Below are 22399 nucleotides of genomic sequence, written 5' to 3'. Positions count from 1 at the left end.
CAAAACCTCCTTCCATCAGTGAGAACTTTGAAGATGAAACGAGGCTGGGTCTTCCAACATGACAATGATCCAAAACACACCGCCCGGGCAACAAAGGAGTGGCTCCGTGAGAAGCATTTGAAAGTCCTGGAGTGGCCTAGCCAGTCTCCAGACCTCAACCCCATAGAAAATCTGTGGCGGGAGTTGAAAGTCCGTGTTGCTTGGCACAGCCCCAAAACATCACTGCTCTCGAGAAGATCTGCATGGAGGAATGGGCCAAAATACCAGCTACTGTGTGTGCAAACCTGGCAAAGACCTATAGTAAATGTTTGACCTCTGTTATTGCCAACAAAGGTTATGTTACAAAGTATTGAGTTGTATTTTTGTTATTGACCAAATACTTATTTTCCACCCTAATTTACAAATAAATTCTTTACAAATCCTACCATGTGAATTCATGGATTTTTTTTTCACATTCTGTCTCTCACAGTTGAAGTGTACCTCTGGTGCAAATTACTGACCTCTGTCATCATTTTAGGTGGGGGAACTTGCACAATCGGTGGCTGACTAAATACTTTTTTGCCCCACTGGCCATCGGGCATACCGGGCATTTGCCGGTGATTTTTCGTTTTTATGGGCCGATGGGGGTTTTTTTTCTTCTTTTTTTCCGTAACAGTATAAACACTGAAAGGTGGTGGATTGGCCAGATGAGGGAATGTGTAAAAATAACTCAGTTGTTTGGTGGTGGCTATTGCTGAGCTTCTACAGATTCAGTAACATTAGCAAGTGGTGGAGGCCAGCAGATGCAACACGCTGGCAGCTGGATGATAAAAAGGCAGGAGGAGCAGAGACCCGAGGCGGTGAACTGAAGTTCGGGTAAGAAGTTATGACCTGCAGTCTATCTGGGTCAGATATAAACCGAGTTTAGGTGGAGTTTATTTTCGTTGTGCTGACTTTTTACAGTCAGTTACAATAACTCGTTTCTATACTGCTGTGCGGGTGCTATGATATTATTGATGTTGAACTTGTTTTATCTTATTTATAAGGTTAGTTATTAGAGTTTCCAACCGTCCCGTAAAAAACGGAATCGTCTCGTATACAGAGAAAATATTATGCGTTTTGTAAAGGAACACCGTTTGTCCCAGACTTCAAGACACAAAGCTGGAGTTATTCTGTGTATTCTGCACAGCTGCCTCTTCTTCTCTCATTCTCTCTTGTTTCTACTTCTAATCCATTATTGTACATAGTAATTTTTTTTAGGGTCTCATCATAATTTCTTCAGAAGTAGCTAAGTACTGTTTATGATGCCAGTATTTTCCCACATTTTCTAGAGACTGTACCAGTACTGTGTGTAAAATGCCATCAAAAAGTCAATTAAGTTTTATTCTTTCTCACCTGTCTTTCTGTCTCCTTTCACTTTTTAAAGGTTACCATGTTAGAAAAAATATTTTGCCCTGGCAAGCTGTTTATTGATGTGGCAAATGAATGGTTTATGAAAATACAGGGAGTGCAGAATTATTAGGCAAGTTGTATTTTTGAGGAATAATTTTATTATTGAACAACAACCATGTTCTCAATGAACCCAAAAAACTCATTAATATCAAAGCTGAATGTTTTTGGAAGTAGTTTTTAGTTTGATTTTAGTTTTAGCTATTTTAGGGGGATATCTGTGTGTGCAGGTGACTATTACTGTGCATAATTATTAGGCAACTTAACAAAAAACAAATATATACCCATTTCAATTATTTATTTTTACCAGTGAAACCAATATAACATCTCCACATTCACAAATATACATTTCTGACATTCAAAAACAAAACAAAAACAAATCAGCGACCAATATAGCCACCTTTCTTTGCAAGGACACTCAAAAGCCTGCCATCCATGGATTCTGTCAGTGTTTTGATCAGGGGTCCGTTCTTCGTACCTCGCTAAGTAAGTTAGCTGGATTTGATTGTTGACGATTTCGCGTGATCTTGGATCGTTCGGTTCCCCGAAGCTCATCCGGGACTTGCTGTCATAGCAACAGATCCGTAAGCGTAAACCTGCTCGGGAGCAGGCTTACTTTATGTAAACAGGATTAGATCGCGGCCACTCGGGTATGTCCGCTTCATTTATACGAAAGCAACAGCGATATTTTACCACTGTTTTTTCATAAATAAATATTATCAATGTAACTAAAGATAATGCAGTATTTGATTCTTTTATTGATTTCATACAGATACATACAGGTCATTTCCTAAAAAAAGGGAAGTGTACTATTAACATTCTATTACATGTATGTGATTATTACAGATGTAATTCATATGTTAGAGTAGTAATAGTAAATTACTTCGTGTAATCAAGATGAGAGGCCACGGCTATAAAAGTGAAGGTGGATTTGGGAAGCCTGTCGCAGCCATGTCCTGTCCGTATACGCGAGCCACCCATTGCGGAAGGTGCAAGATTGATAAGGAGAGTTTTCAGAATTCAGCGTATATTGCGGGATAGACAGGATCCTTTAGCTCAGCGCGACAGTGTGCTCATTGAGAGATATCGATATTCCCGTGAGGGTATCATTTACTTAACCAACTTGTTGACGAGGGGGTGCAGGACCACCACCTGTCTTTTTTTGCTCTGCCCTTTTCTTGGTTGCTGTTATAAACAAACAAACAGATTATTTCAGGGTCTCTTTGCAAGAGACTAAAAGCAATATAAGTGATAAATATTACCATTCTGTAGAATATTCTTATATTTCACTTTTACTTGTTCCCATAGTGGGTCCTGTTGTGGCTCTGATGTGAAAGAGGATATAATGTAATATAATATAATAGTTTTACCCTACTGCCTACTGGTGTTGGCCAGAGGGGCCGATGGCGCGATATGGCAGCCATGCTTCTGTCAGTCTGCCCCAGGGCAGCTGTGGCTACACCTGTAGCTGCCTCCACCAGTGTGTGAATGTGAGAGTGAATGAATAGTGGCATTGTAAAGCGCTTTGGGTGCCTTGAAAAGCGCTATATCAATCCAATCCATTATTATTATTATTATTATTATTATTATTATTATTAAATTACTTACGAGTTTGATTTGTCAGCAACTTTCTGCCAGCCCTCTCCCCTTGCTTTTGCAGCCTTTGCAGTGTTCCCTTGCGTTTTAATTAAACTCTGAAACTCCTGAAATCCCTCAATCAAGAGTTCTTGCTCTGCTGCCGGAAAATACTGAGCGCGCTCCTTCGACATTTTCGCCGACCAATCAAAGGGTTGCCGATCAATGTTTCTACTATCGATGCGTAGCCCCTGTTAAGCCACCCAGTGATCTCACATTACTTCATCCAGCTATACTAATCGTCAACAACAGGTGTGTTCGGAGAACCGGAATAGCGAGCTCAAAGTTGGCGCGATGATTTGATCTTGGATGTGTCATTTGATCTTGGATGTAGTAAGCGAGGTACGAAGAACGGACCCCTGTTCACCATCAACATTGCGTGCAGCAGCAACCACAGCCTCCCAGACACTGTTCAGAGAGGTGTACTGTTTTCCCTCCTTGTAAATCTCACATTTGATGATGGACCACAGGTTCTCAATGGGGTTCAGATCAGTTGAACAAGGAGGCCATGTCATTAGTTTTTCTTCTTTTATACCCTTTCTTGCCAGCCACGCTGTGGAGTACTTGGACGCGTGTGATGGAGCATTGTCCTGCATGAAAATCATGTTTTTCTTGAAGGATGCAGACTTCTTCCTGTACCACTGCTTGAAGAAGGTGTCTTCCAGAAACTGGCAGTAGGACTGGGAGTTGAGCTTGACTCCATCCTCAACCCGAAAAGGCCCCACAAGCTCATCTTTGATGATACCAGCCCAAACCAGTACTCCACCTCCACCTTGCTGGCGTCTGAGTCGGACTGGAGCTCTCTGCCCTTTACCAATCCAGCCACTGGCCCATCCATCTGGCCCATCAAGACTCACTCTCATTTCATCAGTCCATAAAACCTTAGAAAAACCAGTCTTGAGATATTTCTTGGCCCAGTCTTGACGTTTCAGCTTGTGTGTCTTGTTCAGTGGTGGTCGTCTTTCAGCCTTTCTTACCTTGGCCATGTCTCTGAGTATTGCACACCTTGTGCTTTTGGGCACTCCAGTGATGTTGCAGCTCTGAAATATGGCCAAACTGGTGGCAAGTGGCATCTTGGCGGCTGCACGCTTGACTTTTCTCAGTTCATGGGCAGTTATTTGGCGCCTTGGTTTTTCCACACGCTTCTTGCGACCCTGTTGACTATTTTGAATGAAACGCGTGATTGTTCGATGATATATATATATATATATATGCTCAGAATAACACCTTTGAGAGTATGTATGTTGGATTACATCAGGAAAGAATCAACTCAGACCAACATCTCTGGGCGGAGCTGGATTACACCTCGGATCAGTTGGCTGCGGTCGTGAGGTCTCAGAATCTGCTATGTGAGCAAAAAGAGTGACAAGACCACAGAATCGACGGCTAATAACATCACGGAGAAGCTTGCAGCTATTAACGGGGGACTGAGAGACCAGTGTCGGAGTGTTAAAAAACAGTTTGAAATTCTCAATTACCATCATAACCCGGCTACCCCTTCGGCGCCAGCTCAAGGCTGGAGCCGAACAACAACTCCCTGATAACGACTGTGTTGAGTCTGTTCTGTCCCATTCCCTACAAGGCCACCTGGGTTGGCTGGAAGACTGTTTACTTAGCCTGGCAGGGCGAAGGACACTGTCTCAGCTGAACTATGGACACGCACACACATACATATACTGATACTGATAAGCACTCACTGACGCATCACCCTCCCTACCCCGGATCCAACGCCACCTCCAACGCTTACCTCCCCCGTGATGTGGACATCGAGTCAGCTGGAGGTGCAGTCGAAAGATTGTAGCGGTCCCAGATCAGATGTACACACTGGAACTCTTTCCCGTGTTGCTTGTCTGTGTTTATTGTGTTATGGTGTGTTGATACCTGTGCATTCCTGTATTATCCTTTTGTGTTGCACATTTCAATGTTTTTTTTTTTTTTTCCTCGCTACCTGGCCTGACTTGTCTCCCCAATGTGATGTTTGTATTGTATGTACGGTCGGCAAGGTCTGTCATCTCGGTTGTGGGCAAAAGACCTGCAACTGACAAATAAAGGCTATCTCATCTCATCTCATCATGCTTCAGAAGCTTTGCAATTTTGAGACTGCTGCATCCCTCTGCAAGATATCTCACTATTTTTGACTTTTCTGAGCCTGTCAAGTCCTTCTTTTGACCCATTTTGCCAAAGGAAAGGACGTTGCCTAATAATTATGCACACCTGATATAGGGTGTTGATGTCATTAGACCACACCCCTTCTCATTACAGAGATGCACATCACCTAATATGCTTAATTGGTAGTAGGCTTTCGAGTAGGGCTGGGCGATATGGCCTAAAATCAATATCACGATAAATTGAGCAGTTAACCTCGATAACGATAAATGGACGATAACCACCCCAAGTGCCAAAAAAACAAACGTTTTTCTTTTCATTTGATGGGGCTGTGGCAGGCAGCATAGTTCCTCCAGTTATTTTGATAATATTATTCCCCCTAGACCTATTCATTGCAATTATATTATTACCACTTTAAAGGACTGTAAAATGTCACTGAAAATAAATGAAGACAATAGTAGTAAGTACTTTTAGTGGTTAAGATTTATTAACTGAACAAAATAAAAAGTGTAGGATACAATATGTAACCATGCTCTCTAAAAAATGTGTATCCCTTGTAAACAAAATAGTTTAATAATAAATGTTTCACATTGGCTATTCACAAAGTAAACAATGATTGTGCAAATGTAATGCCATCATGGACAAAGGCCTATCTCTGCTAAGGCCTTGAGGTACTATAACTTGTAAACAAATAATGTCACAAACACAAATGTCAATTGAACACAGAAAAAACTATAAATACTAAGCACTGCCATGTGACTAGTGAAAACTATAAACTCTTAAACAAAAAATTAAATAGTGCTGTTTGCAAAAAACTTCAATAGAACACTGATAGTTAAAATTAGGCAGGGCTTGAACAGGGCACTTCAAAAAGGGGCAGCAGCAGACTTGGTATCCTGAGCAGTTCAATCAAACTACTGTTGTAGATCTTTACCTGAGTAGTGTTTACTCTTGCTAAGAAACACAAGCATATTGACCATGTCAGGTTTCAGGCAGGATCTGAGGCATGTCACAATGTTTCCTCCAGAACTGAAAACCCGCTCGGATGGGGAGCTGGTGGCTGGGATGCAAAGATACTTTTTTGCAACTTTACTTAGGGTGGGAAAGTTTACTTGATGCTTTCTCCACCAATCTAGTGGATTTTCCTCACTTTCCTGGACAGGAAACACTGAATAGCTGCTCAGCTCAGCTTCTATTGCTTGCTCAGGTGACACAGTGGGTGCAGTTGAAGAAAGAGTCTCACTTTCTTTGAAAAACCTTCCCAGTGATCTCTTTCGCTTTTTTTCTTCGGATGATGTAGAAGGCCGAGGCTCTGTGCTCTCTGCTGTACTTTCTGGGTGGACTGCAGCTGCTGACTTCATCTCCATTTTCACTTTCTCTTGAATGGTAGTAACACGGTCGGCAGAAGTATATGCAGCTTTGAATCTGAGGTCAACAAAGCTGGCTGTGTCCAAAAGCTCTACAGTGGGAGGATCTGAAAACTTGTCGTCAAGGTATCCAAGGATTTCAGATTTTATGGTTTTGGTCAGCGTCACATCGTCTTCTTCCTCAGCCAGCACTCGTGAATGGAGGATGTGTAGGACAGGCTTCACAGATGAGATGGTGACATACTCTTCCCCTGACAGGGCGTCCGTAAACTCTACCAATGGAGCAAGAGCTTTGTTGACTGCCTCCAAGACATCCACGTCTGACCACGTCGGAACAAGATGTCTTGATGCTCTGTCATCAGTGAGGACCTGTAATAATAATTATTTATTATTTTAATTTAATTATATTATTTATTTCATCTTAAATGGTAGATCAGAGCAATCACAATAAAGGCTAAATGCATTACCTGAATGCACACAATAAAATAGATAATGAAGGATCATTTAACCTACCCGGGTGATGGCATTTTTCTGCTCAAGGATCCGTGCTGTCATCATCTGCATGGATCCCCATCTGGTTGGACATGCCGTTTTGAGCTTGTGCATTGGTAGGTTCATCTCTTGTTGTGCCTTCCGTAATGCCTTCTTCTTTTTCCAGCTGTAGGAAAAGGTACTAACAATCTTTTTGCAGGTCTTCGTTGCCCGTTCCACAGGGGGGTGATTTTTCAGGGTGTTTTCTGAAACAAACAAGCAAAAACACACACATGCAAATATTAAGAATAGGAAAAATTGTTGTAGTCATTTAACTGCCATGTAAACCTCCACTGACCACAAAACTTTTTCAGGGGAAAAACTGAACTAAACTAGAAAAAATAAAATGAAGTATTCCTCATCAGATTTTAGCTACTAAAAATATTACATTTACCTTTATTGGATGTACTTGAATGCAACAATAACACTTCTCACTTCTACCAAAATTTGAAAAATTACAAAGGGACTGCCAAGTTATAAAAAAAAGTCTTGAAAATAAAAACTGAAAAAAGGCATAAATTTTAAATATCTATCCAAATCTTCACACCCAACATCACCCCAATTCATGGTCTAATTCTCAAATAAAGCAAGCAAAATAAAGTAAGAATTAAATAAGACCTCTCAGACCATATTTACAAAATTAAAAAGGGTTGGCACAGTAATAAAACATTTTAAAAATCATGTATTTTGCTACATTTCACAGCACAACATGGCTCACAATAAGTCTTCTGTAAAAACTTTCTGGATACACTGCTGCTCAGCAGTCTTAAGTATTTTTATGCCTATATAAACATTATTCAAACATTAATACTTTCAATTTTGAATATGACGCACAGAATTAAAGTCACTTTAAAACACACCAGATGTCACCACCCAAATATATTAAGATGTACACACTCACCGATTGCCAGGTGCAGCCTGTGCCCAAAACATTGCACCCGTGTCCATTTATTGAGCTTGACAGCTTTCACAATATTTGGGCCGTTGTCAGTTGTTATAGCAACAAGGTCCTCTTCACTGATGTCCCATGCAGACAGCATCGCTCTCAACCCCTGTCCAACCATCTCCCCCGTGTGATCAGATGGAAAATAGGCCGTCTCGAGCACTCTGGTACGCAGCTCCCATTTGTTGTCGATGTAATGAACTGTGAGACTAATATGCGGCTGGACCAGAGATCGGATGTGGCTGCAACGTGCTTAACGTATCTCAATTCAGCAGCAACCTTTTCCCTCTCTGTGCTGTACATGCTGGGAATGATAGTTTTTGAAAAATATTTTCGTGATGGGAGTTCGTATCTCTTGTCAATTATTTTCATGAAGTGTCTGAACGCGTTGCGTTCCACTGTAGCAATAGGAGCCATGTCTTTTGCTATGTGGTAGCCTATAGCATTTGTGATTTCTTGCCATCTTTTTTAAGTTCGCTCATATAGTTGAGTACTAGCAAATGCTTCGGTTATTGACCGCTGCCTGGTGGAGGAAGACGTTTTTGCTGGTCCTCCTAATCTCTTCTTGCTTTGAGCTTTTTTTTTATGTCTTTGAATTGAATCACATGGTTGTGCTGCAGGTGGTGGAAGAGGTTGGTTGTGTTACCTTGACTTGACGCAACAGTCTTTTTGCAGAGTTTACATTTAACAATTTTTTGATCAATATCATCCTTGTTGAATCCAAAATGTTGCCAAACGATTGATGATGCATTTTTTTTGTTAACAAGCGCCTCCTCTTCCTCCTCCACCAGCTCTACCTCCGTCGCTGCTGCTTCAACATTTAAATCGTCCTCCATTTGTTCACCCGTGTCTCGTCTTGTTACAGGTAGTAGAGTCATGTGACTCCACCCCGTCAAGTCTGTAACGTAGCACAGCGTCTTAAAGGGACATGAACATCGCCAACCTACACATGCCTTTCCTTTTTTTTTTAAATACCGAATTTACCGACATGGGCAAAATGACGTCGATGAGAGTCATAAATTTCGGTAACGATAAATTTTTGATATATCGCCCAGCCCTACTTTCGAGCCTATACAGCTTGGAGTAAGACAACATGCATGAAGAGGATGATGTGGACAAAATACTCATTTGCCTAATAATTCTGCACTCCCTGTATATCTAAATCTGTAATCAGTAATGATCATGTCTCACCTCTAGTCTCCTCTGTCTTAATTTCAGGTTTTCACCATGTGTTGTAGATAGTTCAGGAGGTTAACTCGACCAATAGTCTACTTTCAAGCAGTCTTTGGGTTTCTGTACTGTTTAGAATACCAGAATAGGGTGGATTGTGTAGGTTTAAGTTTATTAGACTGATACATATACCACCAAGACTGTACATCACTGTGACAACAGCATTTGTTTTCATTCAAAGGCTTTATGGTTTTTCCTATAATACCTGGTGGGCCGGTCTCTAGTCAAAATGCCCGGGCTGATTTTTTTTGTGTCAGTCCAGCCCTGGTCTTCATAGACTTATCTCCTTTTCTGGTTTGAAATGTATGTTTACGCTCTTAAACTGAGGAAATAAACATGTGAAACTCTTCTGACTGATAATTACAGACGTTCAGAAGTATGGAAGCAGAATTTAGATATACATAAAATAAAAATAAATGGCATTAAGGATGAAAAAACAAACTGATAAAGGAAACATTGGCAATGAGAAAAACCCCCTTTTTTTTTTTTTTACATCTTCTGCTTTTCAGTTTAAATTCTGCTCTTTTGGTGTGGGAGGGGCTGAGAGGCCGGTTCATCTGTGAGACTTGCATGTAATTTGCATCCTACAGACACTCCCAGCTGCCCATGTTAGCAGAATAACTTTGTACTGTGTGCATTTTGATCATGTTTGGTTCAGTTTAAGCACACACACTAGACGAGGGTGTTACTTTGTATGTATTTTGCTGTATTTTTGTCATTAATGATGTATGTTGCAGTTATGATAATGAACTATTGTAAAGGAGAGATAAGAAAAGTAAATAATTAAGAAGTAAGTATTTTAAATACAATATTTACTAAGTAATTAGTAATTAATTACTTTTTTAAAATAACTTACCCAACACTGATAGTGAGAATGGTCAGTTACAACTACAGCACACATTTTGTTATCTAAACTCAATATTCCATTTGGATGACTATTTTTAAATCCCAGTAGAATTGCAACCATATAGGCTAGGCAATAATTTATTTGGCATATGAAATTGGAAGAATTGTACTTGCATATCATGCATCTAACTTCTCCCAGGTCATGGTTTCCTTTGACTGATGGCATTGGAAAAAACATAATCTAGAAACTGGCTTTGACGATCTGATAAGCTTTTCCTTTTTTATGTAAGTTTTATAAACTTTATTTGAAAAAAGATTTCATAACAGATATACTGTACAAAATCATGTCAGAACTTGAAAACAGAAGAAAAAATATAGATGTGCCGGGAAGACCATATGAAATTCCATATGAAAATTAGGAAATCAGGTTTTCTTTTAATTACATTTGTGAATATGAAAATTGGCCAGAAAAGAATTAAATTAATTAAAAATACAGAAGAGTTACTATTGTCAATATATAGTCCAAACAAGAAGAAAGTAAATGAAAAGAACTTTTTATAGAATCTCTGAAACAGATATTTTGCCAAAAAATGTCAGGAGTGTGAGAACAGCCAGAATAAATGAACAATAGATTCATGTGTTAGATCACAAAAGAGCAGTTTGTATCGATGTCTGCTTTGAGTCTTTTAAGGAGACCTTTGGTACGATAACACCTGTGGAGAAGTTTAAAGAACACTTCTTCACCTCGTTACATAGAAGAAGAAAAAAATGGATTTCACAAGGAGGACGTCGCACAAGGTGCAGTAATATGCTGTAAAACTAGTGCCCTAAAAGGTAGCAGTACCAAAAATTTATTCCACCAGCTGAAAAGATATGGAATGGCATGTGGCCTCCTTCAATTCCTAATATCTAAAAATTCTAGATGAAGTGGCTCCTCTTAAAATCAGTAAATGCAGCTCTTCTGGTTCACAGAAGCTATCTGCAGCTTTAGGCGAATTTGCTGTAAAACTGAGTGCCTGTGGAAAGCCACAAAACTTAAGGTTCATAAGCTCCACTTAAGAGAACTATTATCTACCTTCAATGACATGGTGAAATACACAAGAGACATTTATTTCTCTAAACAACTTGCAGTAGAAAAAAGAAATCCTAAGGTTCTCTTCAATACAGTGAATAACATTGTCTCCCAATGCAATGACTTTTTAAGAATTTTTTTTTTTCAAGATAAGATCAATGGCCTAAGAGGAAACATTGCTCCCCTAGATAGCCCCTTCAACCATGATCTTCCACACCCCATAATTATGGAATCCTTTGACCCAGTTTGTTTAAAATATCTATTGGAAATACTGACACAAATGAAACCCTCAAAAAGTCCTACCTACTGTCCTACCTACTTCTCTATTTTGTAAAGGTTTTGACGCAACATGGCCCTCTGTGGTCAAGTTAATAAACTGTTCCCTGCTATCTGGCTCTGTCTTCAGGTGCTTTAAACAGGGAGTTATTCATCGTCAGCTCAAAAAGCTTAACCTGGATCAGACACTTCAGTCAAGCTAAAGACCCATCTCAAAACTTACTTTCATTTCTTTCATTTCATTTCATTTTCATTGCACTGGAGAAGTATAATCTTGATAACTTTCAGTCGTTTTTAGAAAGTGACACTCTACAGAAACATCTGTCCTCAACGTCACAAATGACCTTTTGATGGCAGAGGACAGGGGTGATTGCTTAGTCCTTGTTCAATTGGACCTAAGCTCAGCCTTTAATACCGCTGATCATCTCTTAATCCACCGCTTAAATCACATAGTAGGGATATCTGGATCTGTCCTACAGTGGTTCACCTCATTTCTGGCAGAACACTTTTAGTTTCAGTGGGAAACTTTCGGTCAGATGTAGCTAAATTCTAATGTGGAGGCCCACATGGATCGGTTTTAAGCCCCACTCACAATGTCTTATAATGAGAGGCTGCTTTCTCTCACACATTATGTTCACTTATTATCAGCACATGTTGTTGTTCTGTGGAAGCTAACATCTTGTAGTTTCTGACACTTTGCATGTTTAGCATGAGGCTAAAATTCCCCCTCAGTGGGTCACTGGTGACCTGCTGGATGTTCAGAGGTTCATTAAATCCAACATGACTAAAAACTCAAATGTCAAAGGAAATAAACAAAATATTTAAAGCCAATCATTCTGATCATAATTGTACTTTGACCTTTAACCTCTCTGCTCTGTGTTGTTTCCTCTTTCAGAGCAGAAAAACATCACAGCTGAGTCTGGACAGAACGTCACTCTGACATGTCGAGCTCCAAACAACAACATCATAGTTGTAAAGTGGAGCAGAGCTGACCTGGAAGATGAATATGTATTTTTGTACCAGGATCATCCTGATCCAGCCAACCAGCATCCATCTTTTAAGAACCGGGTGGATCTGCAGGACAGACAGATGAAGGATGGAGACGTGTCTTTGATTATGAAGGATGTGACGATTGATGATGCTGGAACATACGAGTGTCGTGTCTTCACGGGAAAAAGACGCTTATGGGAGCCCATCAGCATCATCGACCTTCGTGTAGTTGTTCCTCCAGGTGAGTGAGTAGAGTTGAGTGTGTGTGATCAGAGGTGGAGCTGCTTCCTGGTTGTTGATGTTTGTTTATTGTATGGATGAGCTGGTGGATGTCAGAGGTAGACAGATGTTTCTCCAGCTGTTGTCTTTGTGGCTGGTAGTCTAGAGTTGTAGAGCAGCATTGTTTGGGTAAGGTTAGAGCAGAAACAAAGACATTTATGAATCCGTCTCTTCTTCTCTTGCTCTGTAACTCGTCTGTAAACATGTGTGGGGAAACTCAATGTTAAAGCCTACAGCTGGAGGGGGAGGGGAGGGGTGAAGCTGGTGGTTGTGAGTCTGTGAAAGTGAATCCTGCCGGTGCCATAGCTGGTGAAAACGTACTTAGTGCAGACACAAAACGTCCATCAGCTTCAAAGTGTGTCAGAAAAATGTCCACATGGTGACTGATAGGGGTGGGGGAAAAATCGATACTGTGTAGTATCGTGATATTTTGTTTGCTAATAATGTATCGATACAGGGACAGCAGAAATCGATATTTTGTTACAAACAATTTTTTCGTGGACTGGAACATGCTCTGACTTCAGAGCATGTTGATCAGCTCCTTTTTCTGAGCAAGAATCCTGACATTCCTTCATTCTCCAAATGTGTTTAACTTTTTTTTTTGGCAGCAATAAACATGACAGTTTACTTATTTTAATTTAAGACGTGTTTTATTTTAATTAAGTTTAAAACTTTTTTATTTAATGTAAAATTATATTTTGTTTTAATTTGTTTTCAAATTCTTCAGTTGCTGAATGGGCTGCATAGTTTTCATAAATTGCATAGTTCAGAATAGCTATAATTGTACCAGATGGTTGCATTCAGTTAAGTTGGACTAGACTGTGATACAAACCGTTCAGTTTGTCAACAATAAAACTGACTGAAATGAGAGACTGAGTGTGAGACTTTGATATTAGATAAAATTAATATTGATAAAGTTTACCTTTATGTACAGAATTTGAATATCGCAAAATATTTTTAGAAATTGCAATAATATCGTATCGTGAGATGTATGGTGATTTCCACCTCTAGTGACTGATGGATGAGAGAGGTCCCATTTTTGTTGTTGTGCACAAATCATTGAACAACACAAACACTTAGAGCTGCTTTCAGTGCTGCCTGTTTTGTTACTGCACACATTTCTGATGGTCCTACAGTCCAACGTAGCAAACGTCTCCCTGAAGCCTCTTCTTAGAGACCAAAGGTTGGATCAGAGCGAGCAGCTGAAAGGACACATCTATGAATGCAGTCAGAGACTTTCTCACAACCTCACACTTCATCTGATCACATTTACACTCAGGTTTTAATTTGTACCTTTGTTCTTGACAACATCCTTGTGTTTGTCAGGTTTAGCAAGTCAGATATAGCTATTATAAATCAAACGGTTTCTACTGAGTAAATGAAGAATAAAGAGTATAATCTTGATTTATTTCTCAGAATAATTTTCATGTGGATTCAGTTTGTCTCTGTGTATAAAGGAGACACGAGGCTGGGTGGACACTTAACATCTGTAATCCAGCTGTGACAGAGACAAAGTGTAATGTGTGTGTCAGTGTGATGTGTTGTAGTGTCAGGATGCAGCTACAAAGCTTTTTGTTCAGTGTATACAAACAGCTGTAGCTCCATAAAGGCAGCATGCAGAGACTCACAATGTCTTATAATGAGAGGCTGCTTTCTCTCACACATTATGTTCACTTATTATCAGCACATGTTGTTGTTCTGTGGAAGCTAACATCTTGTAGTTTCTGACACTTTGCATGTTTAGCATGAGGCTAAAATTCCCCCTCAGTGGGTCACTGGTGACCTGCTGGATGTTCAGAGGTTCATTAAATCCAACATGACTAAAAACTCAAATGTCAAAGGAAATAAACAAAATATTTAAAGTCAGTCATTCTGATCATAATTGTACTTTGACCTTTAACCTCTCTGCTCTGTGTTGTTTCCTCTTTCAGAGCAGAAAAACATCCCAGCTGAGTCTGGACAGGACGTCACTCTGACATGTCGAGCTCCAAACTACAACCTCTTAGTTGTAAAGTGGAGCAGAGATGACCTGATGACAGGTTATGTCCTTTTGTACCAGGATGATCACTTTGTTCCAGACAGCCAGCATCCATCTTTTAAGAACCGGGTGGATCTGCAGGACAGACGGATGAAGGATGGAGACGTGTCTTTGATTCTGAAGGATGTGACGATTGTTGATTCTGGAACTTACATGTGTCTTGTCAACATGGCAGAAACACGCTCATTGGATCTCATCAGCATCATCAACCTAATTGTTGATCCTCCAGGTGAGTGAGTAGAGCTGAGTGTGTGTGATCAGAGGTGAAGCTGCTTCCTGGTTGTTGATGTGTGTTTGTTGTATGGATGAGCTGGTGGATGTCAGAGTAGGGCTGGGCGATATATCGAGTTTTTTTTTTTAAAAATATCGATATATTTTTATACGAGATATAAGATGTGACAATATCCTTTATATCGATATATACGTTATAATTATACTTGTGGAGCCATAAGTTTGCCTCTCTTTCGTCCACTTTTGTCTCTACGCAACGTTACTCCGCCTCGCCTCTCCTTCACTGAACACAACTCCCCCTCCTCCCCAATAGCTTCACCTGCAGGGAGCGACAAGATGAACACGGCAAATCTCCGTTAACGAGTTACTTCGCATCGCTCCGTGCGTGGGGCTGGACGGCGTCAACGTGCTAACGAGCTAACCACGCTAACCACGCTAATGCCATGAAGCCCACAGGGGCTGCACAGCCTAAAATCCTTTCATTTTCTCAAAAGTTGACAGCACGCCTTATGTATGACTTCTGGTTGTGCTTGATGACCGCGAACCGATTTTATGTGGAACACGGCGCTCAGCAATCTGTCAAAAAATGTTTTAGTACAACTTTGGTAAGCTACGGAGCTGCACCGCTTGATGGACCGTCGGAGCATTACGGCTACCGACGAGCCTCGCGGAGTGATACGTACTGTGCTTCAACGTAATATTACCGTATTGTGTGTGTATAAGGACCATAAATGGCACCTGAAGCAGATTTCAAACTCCAGGCTGTCAGTCACGCAGTAGAAGTTGGGAACAGAGCAGCTCTGAAATCTTTGTTATTATGCTCAGCGTCTGTTAGTTTACATTTTGACTGCACAATTGTGAGCTTTTTGTTATTGAAAAAACAACAACATAGTTTTCTTTTATTTATGGAGCATTATTATTTAATAAATGCTCATAATTTATTTTTGAGTAGTTTTTTTCATGTACATCTATGCTGTATGTTAATAAAAGTGCCTGTGTGACATCTGGGACACAGCTTTGACTAAGAACTCTCTTTTTGTTCTTACTTTATGGCTTTAAAAAAATATCGAGATATATATCTTATATCGCCATCCAGCTAAAAAATATCGAGATATGAATTTTGGGTCATATCGCCCAGCCCTATGTCAGAGGTAGACAGATGTTTCTCCAGCTGTTCAAGGTTCAAGGTTCTTTATTTGTCACATGCATAGTTATACAAGTATAACACACAGTGAAATGTGGCCTGACACGCTCCTCGACATGTGCAAAAATTTGGGGGGGTGTAGAGGAAGAACATTATAAATATATATATATATAGTATATACACTGGGTGAATGTGCAGTAGTAGCAGCAAGCAGGTGAATTCTGTACATTGTATCTGCGCTGCTCTAGTCCGGCATCTCCTGGTGTAGGTGTCCTGAAGCGGGGGGAGAGCAATCCTGCAGCAGCGTTCTGCTGTACGGATCACTCTCTGGAGAGCTTTTTGGTCCTTCACACAGCTGTTCCCAAACCACGATGTCATGTTCTGTGTGAGGATGCTCTCCACAGCGCCTGTATAGAAAATCCTGAGGATCTTTGGAGAGACCCTGAACTTCCTCAGTTGTCGAAGGTGATACAGGCGCTGCCTAGCCTTTTTGGTCTGGACCTGAATGTGGGCAGCCCATGTCAGGTCTGAGGAGATGTGGACACCAAGATACTTGAAGGACTGCACCCTCTCCACTGGAGCTCCATTGATGATAATGGGCTTGTAGTCTCTGTGCTGACCCCTTCTGAAGTCCACCACCAGCTCCTTGGTCTTGCTGACGTTCAGCTGGAGGTGGTTGTCCTGGCACCACGATGCCAGATTCTTCACTTCATCCATGTAGGCCGCCTCATCGTTGTTGGAGATGGCACCCAACACCACTGTGTCGTCAGCAAACTTCACAATGGTGTTGGAGCCATGGGTGGCCACACAGTCTGAAGTGTAGAGGGAGTAGAGCAGTGGCGAGAGGACACATCCCTGAGGTGCTCCTGTGTTGATGGTGATGCTGTTGGAGAAGCACCTGCCCACCCTCACCACCTGAGTTCTGCCAGTGAGGAAGTCCAACACCCATGCACACAGACGGCTGTTAAGTCCCAGATCCCTCAGCTTTGTGAACAGTCTGCAGGGCACTATTGTGTTAAACGCTGAACTGTAATCAACAAACAGCATTCGCACATAGTTACCCTGTTTCTTGTCCACGTGGCTGAGAGTGGTGTGCAGGACGTGGGCGATGGCATCTTCTGTGGATGTGTTGGATCTGTAGGCGAACTGCAGCGGATCTATGGTGTCTGGGATGGAGGAGGAGATGATGTTCTTCAGCAGCCTCTCAAACACCTTCATTACTACCGAGGTCAGTGCAACTGGCCGGTAATCGTTCAGGGATGAGGGTTTGCTGTTCTTGGGCACAGGGATGATGGTGGATCTTTTGAAGCATGTGGGGACCACAGACTTCGCCAGGGACTCGTTGAAGATGTAAGTGAACACACCTGCTAGCTGGTCAGCACAGCAGCGCAGCAGACGGCCGGTGATGCCATCTGGCCCCGCCGCTTTCCTTGTGTTCACTCTCCTCAGTGCCGCTCGGACGTCATGCTCCGCGATGCTGGTCACTGGTCTCTCGCTGATGACGTCACTGTCCTCGGTAGCCAGGCGGTAGATAGCATTAGCCGCCTGGTTAGCCTCGAAACGGGCGTAGAACCGATTCAGCTCGTTGGTGAATGCAGAGTCGGCGTTGATCGGCGCAGTGTCCCTGGCTTTGTAGTCCGTAATGGTGCGTAGTCCGTGCCACATACTCCGTGTGTCGCCCTGGTGGAAGCGGGACTCCACACGTTCCCGGTACCGGCGTTTGGCATCTCTCACCGCGCGCCGCACGCCGTATGAGGCCGCTTTGTAGGCGCTCATATCGCCAGTGGCGAGACCCGCGTTGTAGGAGGCGGTCCTGGCGTTTACTGCAGTGCGGATCGATCTGTCCATCCACGGTTTCTGGTTTGGGAATGTGGTGACTCTCGCAGTGGGGATAATCTCCTCCGCTAGCATATTGACGAAGCATACTGCTACTTCCGTAAACTCGTTGATGTCGACTGCGCATGCTCTGAACATGTCCCAGTCGACGTCGTTGAGTGCGTCCTGTAGCGTAGCTTCTGTTGTCTTTGTGGCTGGTAGTCTAGAGTTGTAGAGCAGCATTGTTTGGTTAGAGCAGAAACAAAGACATTTATGAATCCGTCTCTTCTTCTCTTGCTCTCTAACTCGTCTGTAAACATGTGTGGGGAAACTCAATGTTAAATACGTCTGCTTGAAAGGTGAAATCTAGCTGACATAAACTAAATGGTGTTTATATTTGAGATAAATTGTTTCAGCCTGGTCTTCACTTTAATAATATAGTAACTTGAATTAACAAAGAAGACAAAGAAGTGTAATGTGTGTGTCAGTGTGATGTGTTGTAGTGTCAGGAGTCAGGATGCAGCTACAAAGCTTCTTGTTCAGTGTATACAAACAGCTGTAGCTCCATAAAGGCAGCATGCAGAGACTCACAGTGTCTTATAATGAGAGGCTGCTTTCTCTCACACATTATGTTCACTTATTATCAGCACATGTTGTTGTTCTGTGGAAGCTAACATCTTGTAGTTTCTGACACTTTGCATGTTTAGCATGAGGCTAAAATTCCCCCTCAGTGGGTCACTGGTGACCTGCTGGATGTTCAGAGGTTCATCAAATCCAACATGACTAAAAACTCAAATGTCAAAGGAAATAAACAAAATATTTAAAGTCAATCATTCTGATCATAATTGTACTTTGACCTTTAACCTCTCTGCTCTGTGTTGTTTCCTCTTTCAGAGCAGAAAAACATCACAGCTGAGTCTGGACAGGACGTCACTCTGACATGTCGAGCTCCAAACAACAACATCACAGCTGTGAAAAAACCCCCCATCATAGGTGTAAAATGGAGCAGAGCTGACCTGGATTCAGATTATGTCCTTTTGTACCTTGATCAGCAATTTGCTCCAGATGATCAGGATCCATCTTTTAAGAACCGGGTGGATCTGCAGGACAGACAGATGAAGGATGGAGACGTGTCTTTGATTCTGAACAATGTGACGATTAATGACGCTGGAACATACGAGTGTCGTGTCCTCATGGAAGGAACAGACTCATGGAAGTTCATCAGCAGCATCGACCTAAGACTTGATCCTCCAGGTAAGTGAGTAGAGAAAGCACTTTACTGTTTGTAAAGATGTTGTTGATGAGACTTTGTAGAAAGCAGCTGGTCTGAGTGATGTGATCAGAGTGCAGTAGATAATGTCTGACAGCAGTTTGAAGAGGAAATGGATTCTGTTCTGTTCTTCACTCATCACCTACCTGACACCTCACACCTGTTTCTCACCTGCAGGTCAGACAGGAGGATCTGTTGGTCTGATAGTTCTTGCTGTGCTACTTGTTGCTGTGCTACTTGTTGCTGCTGTTGTTGTTGGGTTTTTGGGAGTTTATGCCATTGGCAAGAAGACTGACATCGATGAAGAGAGTAGACAGCGACTTTACCGGATGACATAGATGATCTGAAGATGAATTAGAAATTAACTACCATGAACATCCGGCAGACTTTCAGTTATATTTAACTTGTAAATAATATAATTGCATGTAAATTTTAATCATGCAGAGGTTTTTTTTGTGTTGGTTTAAAATATCAACCTCGTGTGGCCTTTGTGTTTTGTATTTTGTTTGTATAACAAGCCAAGCCTTGTTTTGGGTGGTATTATTTACTTTTATATATTCTGTTTTTGTTGTTGTTGCTTTTAATTAAATCCAGCTTATCAACTTTACTGCTCACATAAAGAAAAAATAATGTAGCTAAACTGTAGATATTTCTCTCTCTGATCCTGAACTGTGAAGCTTGCTAGCTTCTTTTCTTCAACTCATGCTGCAGGAAGTGAATAATGTAAAGTTCTTCATCTACACCCTGTCTGATCTTCATGTATATGTCTCATCTTTACATTTATACCTATATAATGTTTTTTTTATTATCAGTGTTTTTGTAACGTACAGAGGTGAAAGGTTTTAAGTTCTTTCATTTTTGAAAATTATCTTCATCTGCTTTGTAATAGTCTTCTTTGCGGATGTGAATCTAGCGAACAACATTTTGCATTGCATTTGTTTTAAGGAGATTTCAGAGGTATCATTAAGGAGACAAAGACCAGGATTGGGAACATAAAAAACTTCCAGTACCTCAGATAACACAGAGTTCACAAAGACCCCAAAATTCTGGAACCTCCTATAGGCAGAATTTTTAATTCTGATTGTGCTGCTGCGACTACAGGGCTCGCAAATTTCAAAATCTCCGGTAGCCCTTCGGGCACTCACTCTTCAGTTTTTGGTAGCCCAAAATAAATTTAAGTAGCCTGAATTTAAAAAAAAAAAAAAGAACAATTTTTTGATTGATGTTTTGTTTCCTTTACAATATTATACATTAAAGTATAATATTGTAAAGGAAACAAAAACAAAAATTAATCAAAAAATTGTTAAAATACAATTCAGAACAACTGTATAAAAATTACAATCATCAACTCAAATACTTGATTCTAATTGAACAGAAATTTCTATGAACTTGTAAGAACTGTGTAGGACATGAATCAGTCTGTGTCAGATCCTAAATTTGAAATTTCCACTGAAGTCACGGGTAAGAGGCAAGTGGAACCAAGATCTAGGACAGGGGTCTGCAACCTTTAACACCCACTCAAAAGAAAACACTGGGAGCCACAAATACTTTTTGAAATCTAAAATGAAGATAACACTGTATATATTGTTGTTGTTTTTTTTACCTTTATGCTTTGTGTGAACAACTAAAGTAAGTAAGTAAAGTTTATTTATTAAGCACTTTTCACAGACAGGCAGTCACAAAGTGCTGTACACAAATATTAAAATAAACAATACAATCAATAGACATTATACACAATGTAAAAGATCAAATGTAAATATTGTAAAGAATATAAAATACGTAGATCAACAAAAGGCTTGTTTGAACAGAAAAGTTTTTAACTGCTTTTTAAAAGAATCCACAGAGCAACTAAGGTGTGTTGCTTATGAAATCCATGAAGTGCTACAGAGAAAATTACATTTTATTTATGTAATTAACACATTTTGAACTCTTAAAGAAATATAACAAAAGGAAAGACACCCAGCTGAACTAAAATGATCCAGCAAACAAAAACTGTTGGGAGCCGCCACCCTTATATCGCCTTTGGGCTTTTGGAGCCTTGACCTGACTTTTAAAAAACAACTGGAAAAAAGCACTATGCTGCTAAAAAAAAAAAAATAGATATTTGCAAAATTCTGCCTAAATATGTATTTTACCTGGTTAATGTGTGTGGCGGGGCGTGGTCTGCAGCGGGGCGTGGTCTGCAGCGCCGCTGCAGGGGAGTCGGACGCACCTGAGCGGCACCCGCACGTCTGTGCTCTCTATGCTGTTGTGTTGGTGTGTGTCGGGCTGTGAGCTGAAAAGCTACAGCCGGCTGTATGCGTACAGCAACCGTGTGTGAAAAGTGGTCAATAAAGAGATGCTGAAAAGCATGTTCATGCAAACATCGTCGGGTCTGCTGTGATATGTTTACAATGGGACTTCTGCTCCTGAACCTCTGCGCACAGCATCTGCAAATCGGGGCTGTACGAAGTCACTTTCATCTTTACGCAGGACTGTAAGCTGTCATCTGTGAGGCGTGAGCGGTGTTTGTTTTTAACATAGTTCACGGTGGAGAACAGCTGCTGACATAATGTGGATCCGAAGATCCATAACTGCCCTACCTGGGGATGAAAGTCTCGATAAATGCACGGCGTTTCGGCGGGTAGACCGGCTTCCGCGAGTGTGACGCTTATTTTGAGCGATGAAAAAATAATAAGATATAATTTTATTTTTCTATTTCAATATCACAATAAAATTCCAATTTAGAACTACAAGTTAAAAAAAGAACTAAACACAAATAAAATACACTTCAGCTAAATACTTCTAATTAGGGCCGTGCAGAGAGGTTTAAAGGGGCGGGTGCTCAAAGTTAAAAAGGGGCACATTGAACCAGGCTGAATAACAACAACACACATTCATCAAGAATCTAATATGGGCAACAAGGCAAAGCAAACGTAGCCGATGCTTTACCTGATGGGTACAATGTTGTTGTTGAGGGGTTGCTGTGGATAGTGCTGGAGGGCAGGGCTGTGTTGATCTGAGACTGTAGACAAAGTCCATAGGAGAGATGGTAGCTGATTAAACAAGTGTCATGAGATAATAACAAAATGCAAAGATTGGTGACAGCGCTTGGAACCATAAGGCAACGAAAAACTGTGAGAAATAATTTAGACTCTGCCTGTGAATCACTCTTTGCTTCTCTTCTTCCTTCCATGCCATCATTTCATATATCACTCT

General features: G+C 41.0%; 1 protein-coding gene across 1 annotated transcript in view; it reads left to right on the top strand.

Moving 5' to 3' along the window:
* The window catches only part of LOC146578510 (hemicentin-2-like), an 871231-nt gene that overhangs the window by 499921 nt on the left and 348911 nt on the right, over positions 1-22399 (top strand). Inside the window, exons 6-8 of the mRNA XM_085268642.1 lie at positions 12330-12665; positions 14635-14970; positions 18826-19185. Of these exons, the coding sequence (XP_085124768.1) occupies positions 12330-12665; positions 14635-14970; positions 18826-19185 (1032 nt within the window). The remainder of the gene's footprint in view (positions 1-12329; positions 12666-14634; positions 14971-18825; positions 19186-22399) is intronic.

This window comes from Mchenga conophoros, linkage group LG3 (genome assembly GCF_057382185.1).
Source record: "Mchenga conophoros isolate Kocher_MC1m ecotype Shallow Benthic linkage group LG3, M_conophoros_male_GT1.1, whole genome shotgun sequence".
Classification (NCBI taxonomy): Eukaryota; Metazoa; Chordata; class Actinopteri; order Cichliformes; family Cichlidae; genus Mchenga; species Mchenga conophoros.
Note: the sequence above shows the minus strand (reverse complement) of the source record. Positions and strands in the feature narration are given on the sequence as shown.